The following is a 27,498-nucleotide window of genomic DNA, read 5'->3' as shown; positions in this document are numbered from 1 at the left end:
TTCTAAATGCTTTTGTGTTTTGGTATCTGTGTTTCGAGTTTTCTCATGGTATAAGGTGCCTTTACCTATTATTGGCATTGTTAGACTTCCCATCGTACAATATAAACTTATATTATTACGACTATTCTAACGATCGGAGGATATTATTATTTTTTATGTTTTTCTGAATTCCCTGCAAATTATTTAATGATTTTTCTGAATTAAAATATAATTAACAAATATTAATGCAGACTTTCTAACAATCACTTATTACTTGGTATTATTTTCCTGAATCCTTTATAAATGATTGAATATTAGTTCTAAATCATTATCTGTGAATGATATGGTGATTATAATCCTACTCGGAAATAGAGAAACTCATAATATTCGTTGACTAGATGTCAAATACAATTGACTAATTTGTAATGAATCTTCTTGTTCATGAACATCTGAATAAAATTCAGCGATCGATGTTTACCTTCCTTTGTTCCTATGATGAATCAGAAGAATTGGAAGAAACGGAAAAGGTGAAGAAGAAAACTTGTTTCAATTTTCTGGTGCAAATGAATCAGGAACTGGGTTAATGACCTGTAGCCCGCGCATTTAGATGAATGGTTATTCGGGTCAACACTTGAATCCTGCGTTATTTTTGGGTCTTTTTTCTTGCTTTTTTTTATTTTTATATTGATTGTTTGACATTTTCCAAATTTGTAGCTATGTTTAAACACTTGAAACGCTGCAGATGGTTGTTTCTTTTTAATCATTTTTAATAACAGCTTCGCATTTCTCCTGATGTTTATGAATTTCAGAATTTTTACTGACCTCTTTTGAAATCAACTTTTGATACTTTTTTAATGTTCCTTTGAATAAAATGGTTTAAATTGATAACTTCTGTTTACTTTTGTTTACTGTTTAAAGTTTTAATTGCCTGTATGAAGACTGTAAGGAGAGGGGGGGGGGGGTTCTTACCTTGCTAAAAACGCGATTTAATGTTTTTGTCCCAAATTTTCTCTGCATGAATAATTATTTCAAACTATTTGAGTGTCCATCGTTGTTTTGTCTTGCTTATTAAAATCTTGTGGGAAGAGGGGGGAAAAAAGAATACAGAATCTTTGTAAATAAAACTGGAACGTCAATTTTCCTATTGCAAATAAAAACTTAAACGGCTCAATAATTTATTTATTTATTCAAATTTTGTTCATAAACGCTATGAAGTATATAAGGGAGAATTTAGTGAAAGTTTTTGACAGTTAATTAAATATCAATAATTTTTAATAAGTGATAACTGTTAATAAATATTTTTTATTGATTAAACACTGTTCCTTTTGCGCATGCGCAGTATTACGCCAAAAAAGCAATATAGCATTGGGCAAGATTTGTTTTGTAAACGGGATTTAAAGAAGCGAAAACATTTTTTAAAAAAAGGATATTTAACTAAAATTAATATTATTTTGTTATACTCACAATTTTTTTTTCTTCTTTAACTAAAAGTTACTTTGAATTTTACCCTTGTTAATCTTCCATAAATACTACTTCTAGTTTTTGATTTTTCTAGAGATTGATTCAAAATTTAACTGTTTGTTTTTAACGGTGTACGAAGATTAAAATTTATCTAAAAATGGCGGTTTACATTTTCTATGTTGTAAATGCGTATTTAAATTACCACTCATTGTGCTGAAACTAAATTTTGTATCATTCGTTGAAAATTATTTAAAATTTACGAAAAAATATAAATTTTCGCGTTTTTTTTTTTTGTTGTTGTTTTTTTAAACATTTCTTAGAATAATCTAATTTTTGTAGAAATTTCTTTTGTTCAACAATATTATGTTGGAATAATGCTTTTATTTTTCCTTTCTCGTATAAGATATTTACATTAAAAGGGCTTTCAACAATTAATTTGATATATCATAACTAATCTTTGATATAAAATTTCTTATGTTGTAAAACATGTCCCAAAACTAACACAAAATTGAATTTGTCATTTGTGTAGTAAAGTGTTGGTAACCCTATTAGAAAAAAATATTTGACAGCAGATAGTTTAGGGTTAGTAAAAATGGACAACGTGTTTTCATTGTTGAACAATATTTCAAAAATAATGAAAGTCTGGCGGCCACAGTTCGAAAATTTGGGAATTGCCCCCCCCCCTCTTAGATCGTGAGATTTAACACCATCGGATTTCTTTTTATGGGAATATTTGCAGTCAAAGGTCTGCGCCGACAAGCCCACAAACATTGAAGTGCATTGAAGGCGGAAATTCAATGTTGCATCGACGAAATTCAGCCACGTTTGTGCAAAAAGTCATGGAAAATTTCGACAAAAGAGTGCGAGTGTGCCAGCAAAGCCGTGGTGGTTATTTGCCCTGTGTGTTATTCCATACATAACCCTATCCTGTGTAATTTACAATTCAATAAAAATATAACAATTTAAAAAGAAAAAAACTGTGCTTTTTATTTAATTCAAATGTTGCGTTAGCACGTTGTTCTATCGTGTAACGTTCCATTTTTACTAATCGTAAATTATCAGCTGTCAAATGGTTTTTTTAGTCGGTTTTCCAACACTTTACTGCACAAATAGTGGCAAATTGAAATATTACGATAATTTTATAACTCCCTTTATATGCTTCGAATTTTGCCTCACAAATACTGAACTCTAAAAAATTTCCTAATATAAAATTTTTGTAGGGATTACTCAAATATTTAGTTTTTATTAATAGAAAAGGCTTATTTCCTTTTGATTATCGTTGTGTGCCATTTATATTTAAAATATATAAAATCTCAAGATTCGATGATTTATTCTGAATATATGTCTGTAATTTTCCTCCTCTTATCAATATTGAAATTATGTTTGAATATAAATGGCTTGTAAACTAGATCATTCGAAGAAATTTGATATATCCTGCCTTGATAAACTGAGTGTTTATTTTGGAACTCTTTTCCTCTTAACCTGGATTCTCTGGATTTCCCGCCTCTCAGTTCTGAAGTTGCATCTGATATATCAGAAGGGAAGTGTCTCCTCGTTTTTCCACAGCTGTTGATGATTTCTGCGATTGTTCAGGTTTTTCCTGCAGTCTGTGCCTACCCCATTGCTAAAATCCCATTCTGTAATCAAAGTGAAAGTTCATTTCATCAGATTGCATAAGCTGAGCAGATGTTGCTTTGTAAATAAACGTTATAAATCTGCTTCCTGGAAAAATTTTTAATGTGATTAACCATTACAATTTAACCCTTTCTAGGGCCGTGGGAAATATGCTTCCCACCAAATTTATCAATCTTTGTATGAATTTATGTAGATTGGCATCAGTTCTGACAAATTTTTTTAGAAAGACAGAAACTTAGAGGCTTCAGTTCTTTATCTCACACAAAATGACGTGTCTTGATTTGTTACTTAATTATTAATTAACCAAATTAATTAATTAATCAAATTAAATTTATCTAATAAGCAAAATGAATCCCTTTTCTTATCTCATTTCAAGCCAAAAAATATTTTAACATAATATGGCTAGAAAAAATGGCCCTTTAAAGAATTAAAAAGAGAGAGTATTATATGGGAGTTCAAATATTTAATCCAAAACATCGTAATATGGTAATATTAAGGTCTTGATTCATTTGGTTTGATTACATTTTGTGTATAAGAATTTTTATGACACGCAGTTTGTAGAAAGAATACCTGCTTAAAACATTTATGACGTTTAAAAAAATATCCTATGTTTTAAACATTTTAAGGCATTTGGTAATAAACTAAAAAATACTACATTTATTACATTTACATTATATATAAATCATTACATTGTTATTACAATGTGCAATATTAGAATGCAACTGCTAAAAGAAAACTCGGCAGTTTCTTCTAAGACGAACAGTCAAAGAAGGTTTTAAGGATTCTTCATATTTTAGTCTATCAAGATATAGAAAGAAAAAATATATAGAAAAATATAATCTTTGTATTCTTTCTATATTTTTATATGTCTCTTTTTCTCATTGTAAATATAATAAGTAAAAAAAAATTGTTAGGATTAAATGGATAAAACTCGTATATGTTCATTACTCTGTATTTATATAGCACAATTTTTTGCCGAAATCATTTTACATTCTGCCAACCCATGCCTATGCTTGTAAATATGGCAAAAATGCAAACAAATTAATAGGATGAAAATTGTCATATTCTTTTAATTGTAGAATTTTTCGCAAATTTTTGAATAAATCAAAGCGTTGACTGTCTTTTGGTCTGTCTATTCTTTCAGAAGTGAACGCAAAATAGCTAAAAAATTTAACTAACTGGATGAATTAATTTTATTATATGATTTTTAAAACAAATATTTTCTATCAATGGAAGTTTTTTTTTTTTTTTTTTTTTTTTTGTGCTAAGAGTCAGAAGACAATGGAGTTAAAAGAATATTTAAAGAATATAATGATGATAGTAATACTAATAAATAAATTAAAATAAGTAGTAAAAATATAATAATAATATAAAATAAGAATCAAATATAATAATAATAAAAAAATAATGAATAATTAAAATAATACTAATCAACGAATTAAAGTCTTAAAAAACTTGAAATGTGAAAAGCGTTGTAAGAAAAAACTACCTCAAGGAATATGATAAAAAAATAAATTTTATAAAAATTCATTCAAAATTAAACCGTGCTTAAAATTCCAGTTTTGTTTTAAGAATATGTATTTATGTCAGCGTTTTGTACTTTTATTGTTTGGTTTTATCACCAGCAATGTTGATAAAAAACTTTTTTTCTTCTAAATTCTTCACATCACTTTATTTATTTGTTAAAAGAAAATCTACATTATTAAAAAGATTCTATTTGTTGATTGCCTAACACTAATACTAAATAAACAAAGAATAAAAAGCTATAAGCACTTTGATTTAATAAATACATTAAAAACTTAAAAGTAGTTTGCAGTGAATCTTAAAAATTTTAATAAACATTTTGAAAAGTGTTTAGTAATATGCAGTCACTCTTAAAAACAGTAAATACTGCATTAAAAATCTAATACATGTAAACATTTCGTCTTAACATCGAAGGATTAAAAATATCAATTTCTTTAGAGAACTTCTAAATTTTTTTATAAAATTTATGTTACGAAAATGTTTTTATTTGACAAGATATTCCCTCAAATTAGCTGTTGTCTTAATAACTTCCAGAAGGTACAGCAAATTCAATATATCTTACATGCCATATCAATCAGTCTTGTTATTGATGATTTTAAATAACGAAAGCAGAACTCAAGGAAGATCTTTTCGAGATTTCAAACTAAGAATATCAAAAATAAAATGAAGCATAGATAAAAAATAATCCATAAACATAGATAAAATGAAGGATATACCTTGTGATTAAAATTACAGATTATGTCATTTTTATAGCATGTCCACTCTCATTTCCATGTTTTATGCTGCTTGAACAAGAAAATTGTCATAAAACTTGATTTGTTATCAAATTTAACAATCAATTGCTGGGCAAATTCGTCTTATTTTCAAAGGCATTTAAATTCCACTTTCTGCCTACCATTACTACTACGATTCGAATAACTAACTCTACAGTCACTGACCTCCCAGCTTGCAATAAAAAAAAAAAAAAAATTATTTTCCGATTTTTGAGAATACATAACCATCCTTCCGGATAGTGAACAATTCGGACGTTGCATTATTCCATAGTACGGATCATTGACCCTTTCCTGCAACTGACCACAGTTTCATGTTGTTCGTTAAATCACGTTACCACTAACCGTGTCCCGATTGTTTGTTGGGGAGATTTTTATGAGTTTTATCAATTAATTATTCAGTAAAAATCGGGACATCTTTAATTAACTCTGCTTTGAGAGTTAATAAACAAATAACTGCAAACACTTTTGATTTAGTTAAGGAACTGAAATGAGATATTTAATAGAAGATGGGTGTTTACATTTCAACTTGTCTTTTTGAGATTGCTGTTATCTTTCTTTTGTGAGTTCGAGTGAAAATTTAAATTTTTAAATTCTATTTTATCGTGTCCATGTCCTTGTTTTGTAATTTGTGAAGAAAGCTTTTAATTATATCTTCATTTTCCGCCTCATAAATCTTTTGTGTGAGTTGTCTTCATCAATTTATTCTATTCATTAGTTTCATTTGCGTTTGTAAATTTTCATTCAAACTTTGTTTGCTTTTTTTGTTTGATTCCCAAACCAAACAACCTTTTTTTTAGTTTCGCTTTTATCTCCGTTTGTCAATTTAATTTGTATAAATTATGCGTGTTAAAAAGTGACAAAATTTTAAATTGCATAAATTATAAACGGAAGAATAAAAAGAATAAAGTTTGATTTCGGTATTTGTTTGGTTTTCCGACTCTTCACACTTTTGGAAAAGTTTACTAATGCATTCTTTAAGAGCGGTCTGACTGAATTTTAATACAGCTGTTTTTATATTACGATTAAACAGTCGTTTTAATATTATTTATCGAATTAAATTGACCATAAAAAGAATTCAGAGACCCATGGTAAAAGGCTAGATTTCGTTTTAGACACATTGGCTTCCTAGTACGATAGGACTTAATTGAAAATAAAAGTTATTTCAAGTAGGCTGTAATGCTTTCTTGGAAAACTTTTCAAAAGATATAAGAACATTACTTAAGTTATAAAAGTAGCTCACAGACAATCGTTTTGAATAAAAACCGTTCAAAAACAGTTGAAAGATCCTCGTTTATACAATCCACCCATGAAGAAAACCTTGGAGAGCATGGCGAAAATACTGCTGATCCAAGTGGCCCTGCCAGGGTATAACCGCATATTTTACAGTTTTCTGTCAGTCCTGTATTTCGTTTTAAAAAATTTAAGCCATCAATATAGACAAGTTTTCATAGGTAGTAAATGGACAGCATAAAAGTAACATTGCCGTAGTTATTAAAAGATTAAACCAGGCCCTGTTGAAGTTATTTTTACATAAGTAAAAATTCATTAAAAATCTCCTGTATGCATTTTATCTTATAAGTAAAATATAAAAAAGAGAGACGCCATTTTACAGTAATTCATAAAAAACATCGGTTTTTAAAAACCAATTCTCGTAAATTATTCTTTGCCATTATGAAATTTTATTAACCATGGGAAACCTCTACGTCAAAATACCATATGTTCATCAGAGATGTTATCAGAAAATGCCTTTAGCTTTTCTGATAAAAGAAACCTTTTTTTAAACAAAATTATAATGTATTTCTGCCTAGAGAAGGCTTCTTTTATCTGCTGCATGCGATTTCTAATTAAAACACGTAGAATTATTGCACAGTTCTACCTAGGGAAATCTTTCATCTGCTAAATGAGCTCCTGATTAAATTTCTGATGAACATATGGCATTTGTATCATTATGCTAATAAATGAATCTTATCCATAAGAATCAGTAGTCATAGGCTGTCAAATTTTTCAGGATCCTTCAAATTAAAATTAAGAAATTATGTCCAAATAAATTGCCCGTTACTGGATATTGCCAAGAGGATTAGCTATGTATTAAAAGCTCCTTATACATTTCAAATAAAAATCTCATGAAAAGAATATATTGAAAAATATTAAATAAATTAATATATAATTAATGGACTTAAATAAGCGCGTTTGCTTTAAGAAATTGTCATGTGATAAGATCTAAATGAGTAAATTGTAAAATAAATAAATTCATACCGCCATTGATGTATAAACACTCTTGCAATAAACAAATTCATATCATCATCGTTGCATGTATAATTTTTTTTTTAATAATGCTGCATGGATATTTGATTAGGCAGATTTCCTTTGTCTATCGGTAATTTTTTTGCTGTGCCTTAAACCCACCAATAAAGCAATGTATAGCGAATTATTACTTAAATGGCATATTTCTATCGAATTTTTTTAATGAAAATTCAGGTTACAAAATCTCTGCAAACATAAAACAAATCAACCCCTTAACCTTTGTGCCCATAGCTCATTTATAAACTGGAATTAAATCATCAAGAACACTATATTTCGATAAAAAAAATTATGCTAAGGTCTCGAACACTACAGGTATTCTAAATCTTCTTGATATTAAAATAAAACAGGACATTCCCAAATGGAAAAATATCATCTAAATAGATAATAAAAAAGCAAAACATTTAAGGGTTTAAAAAAAAGGTGTGGAATAAATGTTAAAATTGGATTTAAATATTTCTTTTCCAATGATAAATTTATATAACATTTTTTGCACATTGAAGCAGAAGAAAAAGCAAGATTCCAAGAAGTACCGAAAATCACAGTAAGGTAATACTTTCTTCGGAGTTCCCTCAGGTCTGATATTCCGCGATCTATAAAATATGAAAGTTTGATCTGCTAAGTACCTAGCCACTGCCCTAGAGACAGAAAACCTGCATCAGTGAAGAAACTTAAGCCGTACAGGATGAAGGACGCTTATATGCTTTTCTCTAAATTCTCCTCAGAGCCATATGTCGGATCTTTGCATTACAACGAATCTTCCTCTATGGGACGATTGACACGCGGATGTGTCGTGTTGTTTTTGGAACGAAATATTTGCTATAAATCCATTGCTTGTCCATTTCTACTTTCTTTTCTCTCTTTTGTGAAGTGTAGAGGAATTATTGTAATCGTCTAACATTTCGTACTCGAGATTTTTCGATCCTTCCTGAACCCGAATTTCGATGAATCGATTCCTGAATTCGATGTATCGATTCTTCTTGAATCCGATAAACATTTCTGGCATTATGTGTGTCTGCCTGTTTGTGAACATAATAATTCAAAAACGCTGTGAGATATGCGAATGAAATTTGATGCATGGAATTACAACCACATTTGTAGACTTTTTTTTATCATATTTTGAAAGAAATCCACACACATTAAGTCTATCTATCTAACTGTTCAAGTAAAAGTGAGTTCGATAGTTACAAAACGCATAGAGATACGTAGATAAAATTTTACACATAGATTTAGCACCTAAAATATAGATGTTTATCGAATTTTGAACCAGATACATCTAACGAATGCATATGAAGGCAATAATTCATAAACATGTTAGATTCATGCAAAAAAATTATAATTCCTTTCCTTAACTATCATTTACTAATATAATGCAAGGCTTTACCCAAGATCCGCAATTCTATGCGGAAGAAACGGGATAAGTCTTTTATTGTAGGATATACGAGGAAGTTTCATAGATTCTTAGGCTCTTACTGATTCTTTCAAAAGATCGGCCTCGTGCATTAGTATTTGTTTGTTCAAGGTCAAATTTGGGGTTATTCAAGTGTCTTTGTATCGTTGGGTTTTCGCGAATATTAAAGAAAGTATTAAGAGCGTGAAGAAAAATAATTGTCGCCAAGACTCATAATGAACATTAGAAAGGTTACACAATATGACGGTTAGGCAAATTAATAACAAGATGTGGCTTGTTAGGAATGAAGACATCAAAAAAGATCTTAACCTCACAACATTGCAGGATTTTCTCAAGAAACTATTAACGAAATTTTTTGAAAAAATTGACAAGGTGATAACATGGCAATAAAATAAATATAAAATTATGATTCTTCACAACCAAAAAAACCCCAAGAGAGCTTCTTATCTCCTTCATTCTAAGTCGTTATCGTAGCTTTACCAAACAGACTTGACTCTGAATTGAATTTACCGACAAACCCGATTTATTAATTATAAAGTACTCTACTAAGCAATATCTTTAATCATCTAAGGCACAATCACTTATTTGGTAATCTCATTACCATGCCATTACTCTATTCACCAACTATGTCCGGAGGTTAAGAACCTTTTGTTCAAGAACTCCGTGCCACTCCCTTCAAATCATCAAAGAAAAACAAGTGCTCATTTCGAAGTGAGTGTTTATAATTTCTTCTATCGGTTGGGATGGACAGTGATTTAAATGCTTCATCTATGTGAATTTAAATATTTTCAATCATAGCATTATATTTTCGTTTCATTTTTTAAGTCAATATGAAACTTTTTTTTTCTCTCTCGAAAGCGTAGTATAGAGAAAATATAGTAATCGTAAAAAAAAATCGATTTCGAGATTTTGACGAATATCCACATTTTAACTCCTCTCCGAGTTCGAAAAACACATTTTTGAAAAATGCCCGTCTGCCTGTCTGTTTGCTTGTCTGTGATAAAGTTAACTCGTAGACGCTTTGAGCTAGATGGTTGTAATTTGGAATGCGGTCTTCACACCAGATTTGCAGATTTTTATCAAATTTTCAGTACAATCATTTCAGAGGAAGTACGTCTGTCCGGTTGTTCGAAATATAAATTGGCACAATAATTATAAAACAAAAAAAGCTAGATACATAAAATTTGGTGCCAAGATTTAACATCTATGTTGTAGACACCTGTCAAATTTTGTGCAAAATCCAACAACTGGTTGATTATCTCTCGTTCTATATTTTCAGAAACATGCAAATGCAATAATTTAAATATATCAAATTTTATCTGGGATTTTTGAGAATACAATTGCAGTTTTGTGTCAAATTTTTGTTTCAATCGTTTGAGGGAAATCGTGTCTAAAACACCAATTCGATTTTCGGATACTGTTAACGGCATACCAAGAATTAATCGCCAAATAACTCGCCAAGGATGGCACGAAAGGTTCAGTAAAAATGCTAAATTCGCGCCAAAAAATATTTCATAACTATTGTGCGCCAATGCCATGTCAGGCTTTGTTTGCGATGACAAGGTTTAGTAGAGAGTATACGAGAAAGTTTGGAGGAGACCACTTCCGTTAATTTCTTTGCGCATTGAAGCAAAGAAAAAAAAAGTATGTACGGAAAAAAGTAAAAAATAAAAAAACGTGATTCCTTTATATACAGAAGATTGCACTAAGGCAATATTTCCACGATCGTCCTTCAAGTTCCCTCAGGTCTGATATTCCAGCGATCTATAAAATATGAAAGTTTGATCTGTTGAGTACCCTGCCACCTCTCCAGGGACAGAAACGCTGCATCAGTGAGAAAGCTTAAAAAGCATCTCTTTTTCGTCCAAAAAAAAAGCGGCTCGGCTGCTTTGTGAATCCCGGGTAGTGTGCCCAGAATCGAGGTTACTGAATCGAACGGGTTTTCGCCCGCGGATGTTGTCGATGTTCTCTTTTTCTCCCTTCCTTTCCTCTCGTTCTCTCTCTTCTTTCTTTTTTTCTTTTCACCGCCGGTCTTTTTAGCGAGAGCAACTGTTTTTAGAGTCAAATGGGTCTCCCAGCTGTTTCGCTTTAGTAGTTGCTCTCTGGACCAGTTTCATTGCGCGTCGCATGTGATCGTATACAGGTAACTTTGTGTTGTCATCCGCAGATGGATATCTTGTTGTGCAGGTAACGCTTCATTAAGTTCTTTTAAGCATTGTTATTTGTTAAGTCGAGTACTTGTGGCACTTGCCACAAAATAATTAAAGCTTGTTCATCAATTTTTATCGAGAGATTTTTCTGCGATAGCGCATATCTTAAGGTGAAATGACTCAGGTAGAAAATAATAGCGCATGATCTTGTCTAGTCTTGTATTATCTGGAGATAGGTATCTTGTTCAGGAAGAAATGTGTCTATAATTTTTTATTACATGTTACTTTTTATATTGTATGTAATGTGTACCATGAAATAAGTAAAACTTGTTGATTGCTTTTACGGAAAAATTTTCTATCTGAATTCGTGTTATAAGATAAAATTACTTTTGAAAAATTGATAGTGATCTCACTTTTGTTTTGAAAAACACATGTGCATTTGACTAAGAAGAAAAAAAACCATAGATTTATGCAAAAATGCACACAAACGCATTGTTTTTTTATGCACGCATAAGTTATCCGCAGGAAGCTGATGATCATAATATTACCAAAAGTGTCTTTGAAAATACTATCTAAAGATGTAATTTTTTGTTTGTTTTCAATATGCTTCAAAGTGAGAAGAAATTTTTCTTGCATTATTTTTACTTATATTATGTGAATATAGACTCATCAATATTCTCCTCGCTTGTACAAAATCATTAGATTCCAGAAGAAACGAATATTGATGATTTGAAATTATATTTTGATTAATTCTGTTTTTGATATAATTTATACAATATGAAGATATCGATTATTTGGATTAAATATTCGTGAAAATGAAAGGAAAATATTGATACTTTAAAAACTTCGATTGGCGTGTGAATCTGTTAAAAGTGTAATCGAATTCGTTGTTATTATTTAAATGTACGGCATTAGTAGTTAAATTTCGATGAAATAATGTTTACACTTAGTAGTGCGATGGAGCTTGACTTCTTCGAACGTGTTTAATCCGAATTTGTCATAATTGTATTTCTTAATTGAAGTTCTTATTTGCTTAATGTTATAATATCGTCTATAGTTTGAAATTATTTTGGTCAATTAGAAATGTCAAAGTTATTCGCGAATAATTATTGTTTATTATTTAAGTCCGGATCTTAATGCTAACCACAATAATAATAAATGAATAATTTTTCTTCATTAATTCCACAACACTGTTGCCTTTAAATTATTCGATTTCAAAAAAATGCTGTTTTTTTAAATGAAACATGTTATATATAAATTATACTGTATTATTTTAAAATTTTATAAAATATTTGTTGCATTCAAAATGATATATATATTTAAAAAGTGCAAATTACTTATTTCTTAAAATTACTATTCTTTCGTCTAATTATTCTTAAAACTTTCAGTAATAATTATTAAATTTTCATTTATTAGAATTATTTATTGTTTACTCGTTAATTTATTATGTAATAAAACGATTAAATACTAAAAATAATCTCACGCTCGCCCTACCTTATAGGAAAATAGGCAGCATGCCGAGATGTTCTTCATAAAAATTATCAAGAACATCCATGCTCGCTCACCATGCTTAATAGAAGATAAGATATTCCTAATAGAAGATAATAGATTTACAAGCAGAGAGAGTCTGCTCGCAAATATTATTCTCTACCAGGTATGACGAGCGTGCATGGACGCTTTTGGTAGCCTTCCAATCCTACCAAGATGACCAAACGCCAAGATGAGTGATTGGTTATCTTCGATTGCGAATTGCTTTACAAGAACACCTAATAGCGCCCCGGGCACCATCCTTACATAACGAAAGGATAGCGTCTCCTCAAAAACAAAAACAAAAAAGAGTCCGGCACTTAGCCATAGCGAATGCGTTTGAGATTTTCGAATGTATATTTTTTGATAAATATTCATAAGTTCTTTTTCTTAATTCTTCTTTCATAAGTTCTAATCTTTAGATAAAACAAATTTTTATCGTTTTCTCTCTGTTACGAATTATACATGTTCTACTTTTTATTAAATGAATTTTTATATTATTTCAATTGAAATTCATTTATTTACTAAAAGAAAAGTGTTAACGCGTTACACTATGTGAAAAAACGTGTTACAGAATGATTCACAAAATGAGATACAAAAACATGAAAAGCAAAAATGAAATGGAAAGTACATTATAGAACATATTAGATATTTTAAAATCTGTATCAACAATCAATCTAAAAACATTAAAAAATACTTAAGAATTAAAAGTTATTGCCTTAAAGATGTACAAGAGATTTAAAAATCATATATCAAAACAATTATAACCGAAATATTAATTCAAAAGTTGAATGTAGTCTATCTTCAAACCATTAAAACTTTAAAAGCCGAATATAATCAATCATAAAAATTATTAAAAACACATCAGAAATTTGAATTCAATCCTAAAAACTTAAAAAACCCACGAGGAATTTAAAAGCTGCTAACTATTTAAAAACGCCAAACGATATATTAAAAATATGAAGTTCTGAAAACTTGTGGAATATTTAATAATTTTTTTATTATGTGGATTTATCTACATAATTAAACATTTAAGAAATCGTCTGCATAGAATTTGTTACTTTATGGTTTTATATTACCTAAGATTAATTTAACATTTAATTAAAACTTAAGCAATATATATTTACGATTGGATCCAGTAGACATCTCGAAACTTAGATTTACTGAACAAGAAATCGCTTTTAAACCCAAGCCATAAAACGTTTAATTGCTAAACCTAGCAGTGATTTTCGACTTTTTCACTCCCAGAGGATATCTTTATCGATTGTATTGTCAGTTCCAACCATTATGTTCAGGATAAACTTAGTAGCAATTAGTAACAAGCATTCGGAAATGTTATAAAGAAACATAAACATGGATTGTCCCATTTCTTCGGGAAAGCTAAATGAGATGTCATAGAACATCTTGCATAAGAAAACAAAATGAATAACCTCGATTCGCATTTATTTCCATGTCGTTTGGAGTCTTAATTTGAGTTACGAAATTAAAGTCTCGAAAGAAACATTTTGTTTGTGTTATAATGACGCTTGTTTCGTGTGGATTATTATGTTCCTGAAAGGGCTTGTTTGGAAATTAGTGATCATTAAGTCCGAACGTTTGCCATATAATTGGCCGTCTGTTTATACTTATAGAAACCATTAAGTTCGCTGAGATGGAGGGCTTAATATTACCATAAGCACTCCAAATAATTTTCTGGAATTAATATTGTAGAAATCGTAAAGTGTTTTTCATCTAGCGATATACTTGTATAAAAATAATGGAAATAGTTAGTATTATTATGTTGGAGATTGGAATTTCTTGTATTATAAATACTTTTTTAATTTTCGAAACATTTAATTTAACTTTCTATCATGTAGGTAAAGATGGAATTCTTTAATCAATTTTTTTTCTCGATTCATGTTATAATGAAGTTTTGTACTTGTGTATTTTTAATAACAGTACATTATTTTAAAATTTTAAGATCTTGATTATTAATTGCTCTCTTAAGTTAGTTAAATTTTGATTGAGTGCTAGTGACGCCTTCTGGCAGCGAATTTGAGAAGTAATTGATTTCAAGATTTCATAATGTCTCTCTCTCTCTCTCTCTCTCTCTCTCTCTCTCTCTCTGTCTCTGTCTGTCTGTCTGTCTCTCTGTCTGTCTGTCTGTGTGTGTGAACGCGCGTGCGTGCGTGTCCATAAAATTCGTTACTTTATGGTTTTGTATTACCTAAGATTAATTTAACATTTTTTTTATTTAGTTCTAATATTTTGTGATTTAAGACGTAACACGTGTATCTATTTCCTTAAACAATATATTTTGCAACATATTTAACCCTTTCAAATGTACGTCTAAAAAGAATAAACATAAAATCGCATCATAATCAACTGAATAATCAGAAATTCAAAAATTAAAAATCTCTTTCACTTATGTGTGCATAGCACACTCTCTTGAGTTTTCCTGGTTCGTGATCCTTTCACTTCACTTCCTCGTTACTTTCCTGGTTTGTAATTTTTTTTATCATGGAAATTCGCCAATTATAAAAAATGAATCCTAGTTTTCCTTGAATAAATGAGTTATTTCGATTTTATTTGATTTACTTAAAACCGAATTTTAATTTTTGATCTACGAAGAAGTATAGATGTAGTAACTACTGTAATAGACTAAATTCGACTTCGTGGTTTTGATGAATCCTCATGTTGAAGACTTCCCTGGATGAGTTCGAAAGACACATTTTTGTAGCTTTCGAACTTTTTTTTTTTTTTTAATTATCTCTCAATCTGGTTATTGGCTTAAAAAAACTAAAAAAAAAAAAAAAAAAAAAAATCGTGACGAGTTTTGGATGGTGAAATTTGGCGTTAAGTTTCTATGTTTCAAAACTAAAATTGTTGATTTTTGTGAAATTTTGGACGAAAGACGCCCGTGGGCTTCGTCTATGGGTATATGAATACGGTTGTTGAAAAACGTTAGGGGATAAATTTAGCATGTGATTGTATTTCTAGGATCTGCAACTGACTTTGATCTATCATCAGATTGGCTTTATGTTGCTTAAATCAATTTACTGACTCAAATCGATAAATTAACATAATAAATAAGACTGCTGAAAAATTAAAATTTCCCTATCCTATTAGGCCTTTTTAGCAAAATACATCTGCACTCTAATATCTTAAACAAAGAACAAAAACAAACAAACAAAAAAGACTCAATACTTCTACTCTCAAATTATACGCTTGAAATATTACTATCTTAGACCTTTTTAAAGACACTTCGAATGTCCAATAACTAGCGCAGGTGCCTTTCAGAAGCAGTCTATGATTGGCCTAAAATAATGAAATTCCGAGCTTCATAACTCGGTCATTTATGATCTCAGATGAATGATACTTCTTTTGTTTAAAACATTTTCATATAAAAATTATTTTAATAAATATAACTATGTGATTGATAATATAACGAAGTTTAAATTTCATGATTATTGATGAAGCACTTATATTGACTCAAATTGCATAAAATCATCTGTGAGAGTATTTTTTTCAGTTAAAGGCTTTAATTTCTAACGATTAAAACATGAGCTATTGTGTAATGATTATAGTTATATCCTGTGAAATGTATTTTAAATTTTCTCCATTAAAATATGCTGCGATTTTTTATGCAATTTTGATGAAAAATTTAATACATTAATTTATCTTGGATACGGAAAAAGAGCTAAGCTTGAAAATCAAACGGATCAATCGTTTTTTTTTTTCTTTTTAAAATAAGTTTTTATATATAATTTATAACGCTAATTAATTGTTTATAAATGATAAAAGTATTTCATTAAGGGACACATTCTATTATAAACATTTAGGGAAATTAATTTCTCGAAAATACCATAAGAGAAATGAACAGGAATCTTTAGCAGCGTGAAATTCAAATTGATCTACCATATTTCGCATTCTGTGTAAAGCGTTCCCCTTTTAAAATAATAATTCCCAGAAAATGAATCATTACTAATTGTAAATGGTTATTAGTGTCGAGGCCATTTAGAGAATTCGAACAAATCACTTCTGCTGGTTTGGTGTTAAAATTATAAACCAATAAATTCCACTGGTGTTATTAATCACATTGTGGCCTTATTTCAAATAATTAATATTACTTTCTGAGAAAATTGTCCATAAATGTTAAGTTATTTTAATTAATTCTTGGGGAGTTAAATTTTCCGTTCATTTACCTGATATTTTGTAATGATTCTAGCATTTGTTTGAAATACGTGGTATTTCTGAAGTTCGGTTCGTTCTTAAAAATCAATAAGTCGTGAACGCGTGGAAATAGAAAGATCCGATTTGCACAGAAAGGGTAGGAATGTAGCGGTGCCTTTTTATTTTCTCGTAATGAAAATGAAATACTACTGTCGCCAAATTATTCCATTTCAAGATTTTGACGAATTCTCCTTTTTTGATATCTCCGTAAATACTAAAAACACTTTTTTTTTTTTTTTTTTGCTATTATGTCTGTCTGTCTATGAACACGGTAACTCAAAAGTGCTTTGAGATAGATGCGTGGCATTTGGTGCGTAGTCTTTTCGTCAAATCTACAGATCTCTGTTAAATTTTGAACAAATTCCATTCAGAGAAAGCCTGTCTGTCCGGTTGTCTGAGAACAAGTAAATTAAGTATACGTGTTTAATATTTAAAATATTTATATTTATCAAATGTGGAACCATATCCGTCAAGGGGGCTACTTCTGTCGGTCTGTATTTACATAAGCATGTAAGCGCAGTAACTGAAAAACGCAATGGCTTAAATAATCGAAATGTGGTATATGATCTTATGACTATAATAATAGTTATGTATCAAAATCGGTTTCAATAGGGTGAAAATTTGGCATCCAGCATTCTTATCCGGTTTTCTCTACAGTGCTACGAAGCTCAAAAGTCTTATGTACGGGACTCTTAAAATAAAAATCTGAGCACTTACAGTTTTCACGGCTTTGCTCAAATTCCACATTTTTGGATGAGGGGCGGGGAGATGCTATTAGAGTATGCGAGATAGTTTCGGAAAAGCAAATAACTCTCTCTGGTTTTTTTTATGAAATTAAAATTTAATTTGCTGTATGGTTTAGAATTTAAACCATCAGATGGCTGTGCAGTTAACTGAGCGCTGCTTTACGTTGCATGAGATTGATAGAGTAAAGGCTAAAAATGTTACTTTTTATATTATACTGACACTGTTAGGAGTTATAAAATATGGTGAGACTGAAAGTGTCTGCCGTATCTGCTTGGCTTGTTTAGTATGTGTCAGCTTTTATTGACTTTTTGTAAATTAACCGTATACCCATTATAGATTGGTCAGGTTTCTTTATCTTACTTAGATACCATCAGAAGTGATTAATCATAATATTACAATTTATATATTCGAAATAATGATGAAAAACAAAGATCAGTTAAACATCCTCAACCATTATTCTCGGTTTTTATTTCTTATGAAATCTCATGACCTCTAGATATAACATCAAGGATTACATGCCCCCCCCCTCCACACTCCACCTCTAGAAAAATCTCTAATGCGCTGCTTCATTATACATTTATATTTCTCCCTCATTCTATGTGGAGAGAAAGAAAAAAAAAAAAAAAAAAAAAAAACGTGACAGTTTCACGTTCTAAACCGCTGTGCCAATTTCGCATTTTTTTTTTTTTTTTTATATCCAATGGATGCTTTTGGCCTTTAGATACGTCATCAAAGGGTGCACTTTAACAGAATCCCCAGCCTTAACAATTGCCACGATTTCGCCAATTAATTTCACTACTTTGCAAGCATAGCTATTCCATAAATCACACTCCTCTTAAGTTCATTTTACAATTATAATTCAAAACAGTGGTTTCTTTTATTGTGATAAGATGTGGTTCATCAAAGGTGGTTAGCATTATTTTAATAGTGAGTGAACAACCGGTCGACGAAGTAGCTAGTAAATATTGAAAGGGAACGAAAAAGATTATTTAAAATATTCTTAAAAGACATTTGCGATATTCAAGATATTCCGAAAAATAAATGTGTATCAATGATTGCTTTTTTTATATATATTATGGGCCAAATATCACTTCTTTATTATTAAATTAATCATTTCTTTTTTTTTTGAAAATGTGATACAAAAGTTTTTACAGTCACTGTGAAATTTGTGATATGCTTTATGTAATAATTTTTTTTTTTAATTTGCTAAATGCTTCCTTTTTTTCTTACAGGTCGTGAATCGTCAAAAGGATTTTTTACCATGACGTGATAATAGTCTATGGACGGGTGTCGCGAGTTGCGCCCCTGTGCGCATTCCCAGGGGCTGCCACCTTCCCGGAGACACAGAGGTCGCCCTAGAAATGGTAAGTCGTGTTTCCATTTTATATTTCCAAAACTCCATACTAATCTTTTATTATATTTTTGTGAATTTCATCACACAGATTATTTAATTTTATTATAAATTAGCCGCCTTTGACAACCAACTAATTAGCTTGGAATATTATTTGTGTCATTTTCAATTAAATCTGTTCATGGTTCTTCCAAGAAAATAATTTTAAGCATCAAATTGTTATAGTCATCAAAGCAATATTATTTTTATAGGCTCATTGTGCATATGAATTATCCTAATAGAATTCAATCTTGTGGCATCATAATATTAATAAAAGGCTTAATTTTTAGAATATTTTCACTTTTACAAAACAATAACTTCAATTTTATATTTCTCATGTAAGCTAAGAGCTTTCATTCCTTGGTTTTACAACAATGGGGAAAAAAACAACAGTGATAACCAGCTATATGACGAACATTGAAAAATCGCTAAAATTTCGGAAGAAGAAGCTCGACAATTAAATTGATGTTATCAAAAAGACAAATATTTAAAAAAAAATTTAGTGGTATAAAAATTTATTTTGTGCAATAATATGGAAACTCTAAAAACTTGTTTAATTTTTCATTAACTAAAATTTTAACTAGAATTTCAAAAAAAAAAAAAAAAAAAAATCTCTCCGAGTTACGCATTTTCATTCGTAAAAGTATAACTATGCCAAATTTGGTTTTCTAGATCAAACGGTATTTCCTGGAGCACGCCAACGCACACGTACATTTCCCTTTATTATTAATATTAATTCATTCTTTTTCAAGTGCATTAGTGTCATACTTTCGGAACTTATTTACCTGGGAGTAATGATATTTTGCTTAGCTTTTCTACATTTCATAAATTTTAATGATAAAAGTGAAAAGATGGCACTCAAATTGGCTCATTTTCTTGCCTCAAGCTCATTAATTTTATAAATACAGAATTTGAGTGAGAGGCTTCGTTAATTAAATATAATAAGAGGGAAAAATAAAAAATTATAAAAAAAACCTAGAAAGAAAGTGTCTGGCTCTTATTTACAAATATCTGGAAAGAGGTCTACTGAGGTCACTAAGTGACGCAAAAACATTCATGTTCTCTTTCTCTTGTAGAAAAAAAAGTGTTGTCTCTTTTAAGTCTCTCTGCTGTCTGTTTGTCTGTATTCGAATATTATTACTCAAAAACACTATAAATATGCATATATATAATATGGCCGAAAAGAAACTTTTGAAATTTTAACTTCGATTTATTTTATCCAGGAGGCATAATTTGTACAAAAAAGAATCGATGATTTAAAAAAAAAAAAAAAAAAAACACGGTTCACATCGCGATACAAAAGCAAAGTCCCAGAATTTTCCCCTTTAGTGATTTTCCCAGGGATTCTTAACCCTTCGCTTGTGGCATGGGAAAAGAAGAAAAAGGATTTTTTTAGAGCGCATTTTGCAATAATTACACACACACAAAAAAAGATTTGGATCAAAAAATAAGGGAAAATTTTAGAGTAAAGTAGTATGGGCTAATTAAAGAAAAAAAAAGAAATTAATTAAGATTTAAAGATATATAACCATAATGCCAAATAAACCAAAATGCCATAATGCCAAAACCACTTGCGCTTGTAAATAGATTGAATCGCACACAGCCAGCATCCCATATATTGACACGAATATTAAGTCATTATGTGCGACATATTCTCCTTACGGTGCAAATTAGTGAAAGAGTTATAATAGATTAATTACATTTAAATCTTTTAAAATCCTATTTCTGACTATGTACCTTCGCGTATTTGTATTCAGCATTGCTTTTCCTTAATTTTCATCTTCTGGTCGTACTGAATATTGGTTAAAACTGCGTGACAGTCCGTCCTTAAATCCAGAGAAGTCTCCAAAATAGACTCAATTTCTTGTCGTCTACTGGATAATGTTATAAATGCGGAAGTCAGGAAATCCTCACATTTCGCTAACTAAATGTAGTAAGAGTTAAAATAAAATTTAAAAAAAAAAAAGAAGTGTTTAATGAAAGCGTCTTGTTTCTATTTACAGCCGTCTGGAAAGAGGTAGCCCATTGCGACACGACACAAATGTGCTCGTTGGATCGCGCACTTATGTCGTTCCGCTCTTTTTTACAAAATCGTCGCATCTTGTAATCTTAATTTCTTTCCCAGAAATCTCTCGCTGTGTGGCCGCCCGCTTTGGCTGAGGGCCATCGTCGTTGTTTAGAGAGATATTTATAACGCGCGTGGAGGTGTGTGATGCAATCGTTCTCCCATTTATTCAAAATAGTGAAAAATATGGCCTCATACCACTCGTAATTTTGTCTTCTACTTTCATTTCATTCTTTAGCGGAGGAACAAGAAAATTGGCTTCTTGGCGACTTTTGGAATTTCTGAAATTCAAAGTTTAATATGATATTAGCAAGAAATTGCAAACACTAATAGATTCGAAATTTATTTAATGGCGCTAATACAGTTAATGCTTTCTTTCTTCCATTCATTCAAAATGGTGACAGATATTACTTTTTACCACTCATGAATTTGCTGTCTTTCATTTCATTCGTTGACGGAAGAATGAGCAACTTTCCTTTTTGGTGGTATTTGGAATTTCTGAAATTAGAGTTTTAATAAGTTACGGGCAAGAAATTGCAATCACTAGTAGATTCGCAATATATTTAATGGCACTAATATAGATAATGCGTTTTTTCTTCCATTAATTCAAAATGGTGAAAGAGGGGACATCAAACCACTTTTGATTTTGCCTTTTACTTTCATTTCATTCTCTTGCGAAATAATGAGCGTGTTGCGGCATAAATCGTAAATATTTTATTTAAAAGTAGCTAACGATTATTTTAATAATTATAAATTTTATTTTGTAAATAGTTGTAAAATTCAGATTGGCAACAGAGATACTTTTGGAACTTGTTGTTTAAAAACGATGCTAGAATGTTGAATGAAAATAAGCTGATGTAAATTTGATAATATTATCTATATGTAATATTTAGTTTTATAGTACGTTGTCTGCATTTTATTTTTGTTGATGCACGAACACAACAATTGGTGACCCGGACGTGATACGCAAAAAACCTTCATACAACTGTTGTAGCGCCCTCTACCAGAAATAAATAAAATCAAAGCTGATAAACAATCAGCCAATAAAAAATGAAAAAAAAAATGAAGCTGATAAACAATCGGCCAATAAATAAAATAAAGCTGATAAATAATCGGCCAATAAGAGAAAAAAAAATGAAGCTGATAAATAGTCAGCCAATAAAAAATGCAGCTGATAAAAAATCAGCCAATAAATAAAGAAAGCTGATAAATAATCAGCCAATTAAAAAAAAAATGGATAAGGCGCAACAGCCAATATATCACCACTAATAACAGCAAAAACAGGACAAAAAATCGTTCGTCTCACCTCCGACGAACTGAAGGGGGAGTAATGTGGTGACGCTTTATAAGCCAGATAACAGCTACGAGACATGAGAAATTTCTTTTGTCTAGTGGTCTTGTTACTCGGCTACGAACTCGAAGGTTGCGAGTTCGATCCTCGCCTATCGCCAGTAGCAACAAGCGAATTGGTTTCTTGGCTACTTTTGGAATTTCTGAAATCAAAGTTTAATATGTTACGATCAAGACATTACAAACACTAATAGATTTGCTATATTTTTAATGGCGCTATTTCACTTAATGCGCCCTTTCTCCCATTTGAAATGATTAAAGATATGACTTCATAGAAGTGATAATTTTGCCTTCCATTTCATTTATTAACGGCAGAACGAGCGAATTGGCTTCTTAGCGACTTTTGGAATTTCTGAAATCAAATATGTTACGGACAAGAAATTACGAACATTAATAGATTTGTAATATTTTTAATGGCGCTAATACAGATAATGCACTCGTTCTGTCATTTATTCAAAATGATAAAAGATTTGACCTCATACCACTCATGATTTTGCCATCTGTCATTTCACTCGTTGGCGGAAGAACAAACGCATTGGCTTCTTGGCGACTTTTGGAATTTCTGAAATCAAATATATTACGGACAAGAAATTACGAACACTAATGGATTTGTAATATTTTTAATGGCGCCAATACAGATAATGCACTCGTTCTCTCATTTATTCAAAATGATAAAAGATTTGGCCTCATACTACTCATGATTTTGCCGTCTATTATTTCATTCGTTGGCGGAAAAACACCCGCATTGGCTTCTTGGCGACTTTTGGAATTTCTGAAATCAAAATTTAATATGTTACGAGCAAGAAATTACAAACACTAATAGATTTGCAATAATTTTAATGACACTAATAAAGATAATGCGTCCTTTCTCCTATTTATTCAAAATGGTGAATGAGAGGATTTTATACCAATTATGGTTTTGCCTTCTTTCATTTCATATTTTGGCGAAAGAACGAGCGAATTGCCTTCTTGGCGATTTTTCGAATATCTAAAATCAAAGTTTAAAATTAGTATGTTAAGAACAAAAATTTCGAGCAGTAATAGATTTGCAATATTTTAATTGTGGTTGCGCAAATAATGCCTTCTTTCTTTCAACAGTTTTGAATGATGAAAGTAATTATTCCATTGTATTCATATATTCGAGTAGCTTCGTTGGTGGTGGATGAACGAATTCATTTTTTTTTCAATTAATGAAATTTTAATTGTAAAGATTCAAAAAATTAATCAATTACTAGCAAGAAGTCTTAGCAGGTATTGAAATTGATGAAAGTAATGGAATTTCAATTTTAATGGCGCCAATCCACATGGCATCAAAATCACATTACCATGGAAATGCACGGTGCTCTGTTTCTCCCAATAATTTTAAATGGTAAAAGAAATTATCCCATAAAACTAATAGTTTCATATTCTTTCTTTTGTTAATGGAAGAACAAATTAGTTTGTTTGTGGTTTTTGGAGTTTCTTCAGCCAAAAATGAAAATAATAATACGTTGCAGGTGTGGACTTGAATTGGTGAAATTATGGAATTTAAAGCTTAATGACACCAAACCACACACATCAATGGAGAAGTACTATGCACATCTTTTCACGTTTATTTAAATGAGAGTAAAGGATGATCTCATGATTTTTTTTATTTTGGTTTATTATTGCACTTGTTAGCTGAAAAGTGAAACAACTTACTTCTTAGGAGTTTTTAGAATTTTAATTATCATAGTCGTAAATGAGCAAGAATTTATTTAAATATTTCTATAAACTCTTCACTATTTTACAGGTTTTTTTTAAACTTCTAGCATTTTGATAAAAAGGGTATTTCCTTTTTCGCATACTAATAAAAACTGTAATTAAAACTTTAAAACTTAATTATTAAACATGTAATTACATTTTTATTATATTTACCACATTTTTCTTCACCTTGGATATTCACATTTTTTTTCAACAGTTTAAGAAACTTTATTTTATCTAAATATCTTGTTTTACCAGAGAATTTTCATAAATTCTTCTAGCGCTGCATCATCATTTTTTTTAAAATCTACAATTTTTTATAAATTTTTCAAATAGAATTTAGTTTTTAAAATCATTCTGGCTTAGTTTTTAACTCAGTTTCAGTCCAAAAGCTTTCTTTAAAAAGATTCTTCAATCCAAAATTACTTATTCCTCAACCAAAATTCCAGTTGCCAACTTTTTAAAATAAATGTTACTTCTGAAAAAGAAAAAGAATAAAAAAATTAGTCTCGTTTACTTCCGTGTTGTCCGTCATTAGTCGGAAAGCCTTCCGTTTGTGAATCTGTAACTTTTCAACAAAAAGTCTTTTTACGTAAATGACTCCAGCGGTGTTCCCCTTTTCAAAATCGTCTGACACAAAAAATAATTACCGTTTCTGAGCCTGTCATGTAGAATGCTAGACACACTACTGTGCGAAGGGGGAGAAAGGTACAAAAATTTTTTTAGATGAATATATTCTGTTCTCGTTGTGGAGTTGAGGAAAGGATTTTCCTTCTAAATCTAGTTGTCATGGTCACGTGATAAATGGAAGTCATAAAGCATGCAGATGAAGTTGTCGCACGCGCCTGGCATCCCTTTGGGATTTGCTAAATAGGCAAACACGTGAGCGTTTTCATCCCCAGCTAGGAAAAAAATATTCTAAAACAAGTTTTTGAGTTTTTTAACATATATATTGCCAACGAGCAATGGTTATCATTCGACAAATTCTATACCGATGTGTTCTATTTATTTCGAATATTTAGAATGGTCAGGAGTTATTAAAGATTGCAATCACCTGTATATTAGAAAAATGAATATCATATTTTGAATGCAACGAAACTTTTATTCTGTTGTTTTCGAATATTCAGAAGTCAGGAATTCATTAAAAATTGCAGTCACCTGTATATTAGAAAAATGAATATCAGATTTTGAATGCAACGAAATTTGTATTCTATTGTTTTCGAATATTCAGAAGTCAGGAATTTATTAAAGATTGCAATCACCTGTATATTAGAAAAATGAATATCATATTTTGAATGCAACGAAACTTGTATTCTATTGTTTTCGAATATTCAGAAGTCAGGAATTTATTAAAGATTGCAATCACCTACCTGTATATTAAAAAAATGAATATCAGATTTTGGATGCAACGAAACTTGGCTAATTTCCATGACGGAAACAACAGTTCGATTTCGAAAATTTAGACATAAGAAAAAGGTGCAACAAATGATTGCGGTAAGAGAAAGGGACAATTTTAAAATTAGAAATAAAAATATGTTTTTTTTTTCGATATTTAGCTATTTTAGTAAATGCTGTAAAAATTCTAGATTATTTTCAGGTATAATTTCAAAATTTCGTAAGAAAATGAAAATAATAGAAGTGTGTGTGTGTGCGCGCGCGCGCGTGTGGACGCGCTATTCACTAGACATGAAATGTCTATTAATCCAGTGACAATATCAGGCCACTGACGCAGAATTATTTTGAGATTCTTCCCTTTACACAATAAAAATCCACCAATCAGTGTTGTACTCGAATACATATAGAGGAGGCATCTTTAAAACATACCTTTATGCCTCTTTTGCAAAAAGTTCACTTTTAACATCTTTTAAAAGCTCTTTGCAAAATCTATAATCAGGAGTCGATGCTTCGCCACAGAAAAGCCACACATACACAAAAAAAAGAAAGTGTGGGAACGCATTCAGAACTTATATGGCTTCAAAAGAGGATTTTCCGATAATCTGGCTGAGTAAGCGTTTATTTTAGCCACCTGATTTTCACGTGACACTGTAGTGGCACTTTGGATACTAAAGTGCTTGGAAATTAAGGTAACGTGCTTCAGTTTATGAAGACGGAAAAATTGAATTTATTTCTAGTATCTTGAAATTTCTCAGAGTCTCAAAACGAAAGACGTGAGCCTATAGATAAACCGTCACTGGATGAGCCATAGAGATAAACTATTAGCTAGCTGGATAGACCATCTTTCTCGTGTGACCGTAGTAGGGAATCGACTCTCCATTTTCCTCCGATGACTCCTATTTAAGACTAACTAATATTCAATTAACACGTTGATCATCTTCAGTCACCGGTGACTGACAGTATACTTTTCGTTTCAGGCTTCATCAGTCATCGGTGATTGATTGCATACTTTTTTTGTCCTTACCGCATCAGTCAAATGCTGACAGACAATATTCCTTTTTGTACAAACCGCTCCAGTCACCGTTGACTGATGAAGAGATATACAAAGTAGATAACTATATTATTGCATTAATAAAATTTAAATCATGTAAAGGTTATAAAAGAACCATATATAAATGTTACTTTTCACCCCTAAAAAATGTCAGTTAATATTCTTCAACTATATTGAGAGACGAGCTATAGACAGCTGATTTAGAAGAAGCATTTTGAAAAGAATATTGATTATAAATTGCCATAAATATTTGCAAGAAATATACAAAAATAGTATATGTGGTCTTATCTCAATCAGAGTCAATATTATATACGTTCTTATCTCTATCTTTATCTATACTAATAAAGCTTAATGTGTGTGTGTGTGTAAAACTCAATGTTCGCTCTACTGGCCTATCTAGGCCGTTTGACCTACAGCTACCAAATTTGGTACATGTATACCTTGGAGGGTGGTAATGTGCACCTGGGGTCCCTTTTTTTGAATTTTTAAATAGAATTTTAATTATTAATTAAAAACTAACTTTCCCGCCAAAAAAATCTTCATTTCCGCACCACCAAATGAGTAAGGCTTCAGTTTTTTTCCACGTTAATGAGGTAAGGCTTAACATTTTTCGACCGATTATTTCAAATGAATTCTGCTTATTTTCTTAATGTTTGATGCATTTAAAACTAAGCACGTTAATTAATCGATCTTTCAGATTCATTCTGAAGTACTTCTGAATTAAAATAAAACAGAATAAAGGAAATTGAAAATTTTATTCTGCATAAGCGTTACCCCAACTGGCGTAGAAAAATTCACGCATTTG

General features: G+C 30.5%; 1 protein-coding gene across 7 annotated transcripts in view; it reads left to right on the top strand.

Moving 5' to 3' along the window:
• The window catches only part of LOC129981090 (uncharacterized), a 190,917-nt gene that overhangs the window by 115,915 nt on the left and 47,504 nt on the right, over positions 1 to 27,498 (top strand). For 6 of the 7 annotated variants that reach the window (XM_056091747.1, XM_056091742.1, XM_056091744.1 and 3 more), the window contains one exon: positions 18,953 to 19,084. In XM_056091747.1, the coding sequence (XP_055947722.1) occupies positions 19,000 to 19,084 (85 nt within the window). In that variant the 5' untranslated portion in view covers positions 18,953 to 18,999. Of the gene's footprint in view, positions 1 to 11,120; positions 11,272 to 18,952; positions 19,085 to 27,498 lie in introns of those variants that run through there. The other variant, XM_056091745.1, reaches the window with a different exon arrangement.

The sequence above is a fragment of the Argiope bruennichi genome, chromosome 8 (assembly GCF_947563725.1).
Source record: "Argiope bruennichi chromosome 8, qqArgBrue1.1, whole genome shotgun sequence".
Taxonomy (NCBI): Eukaryota; Metazoa; Arthropoda; class Arachnida; order Araneae; family Araneidae; genus Argiope; species Argiope bruennichi.
Note: the sequence above shows the minus strand (reverse complement) of the source record. Positions and strands in the feature narration are given on the sequence as shown.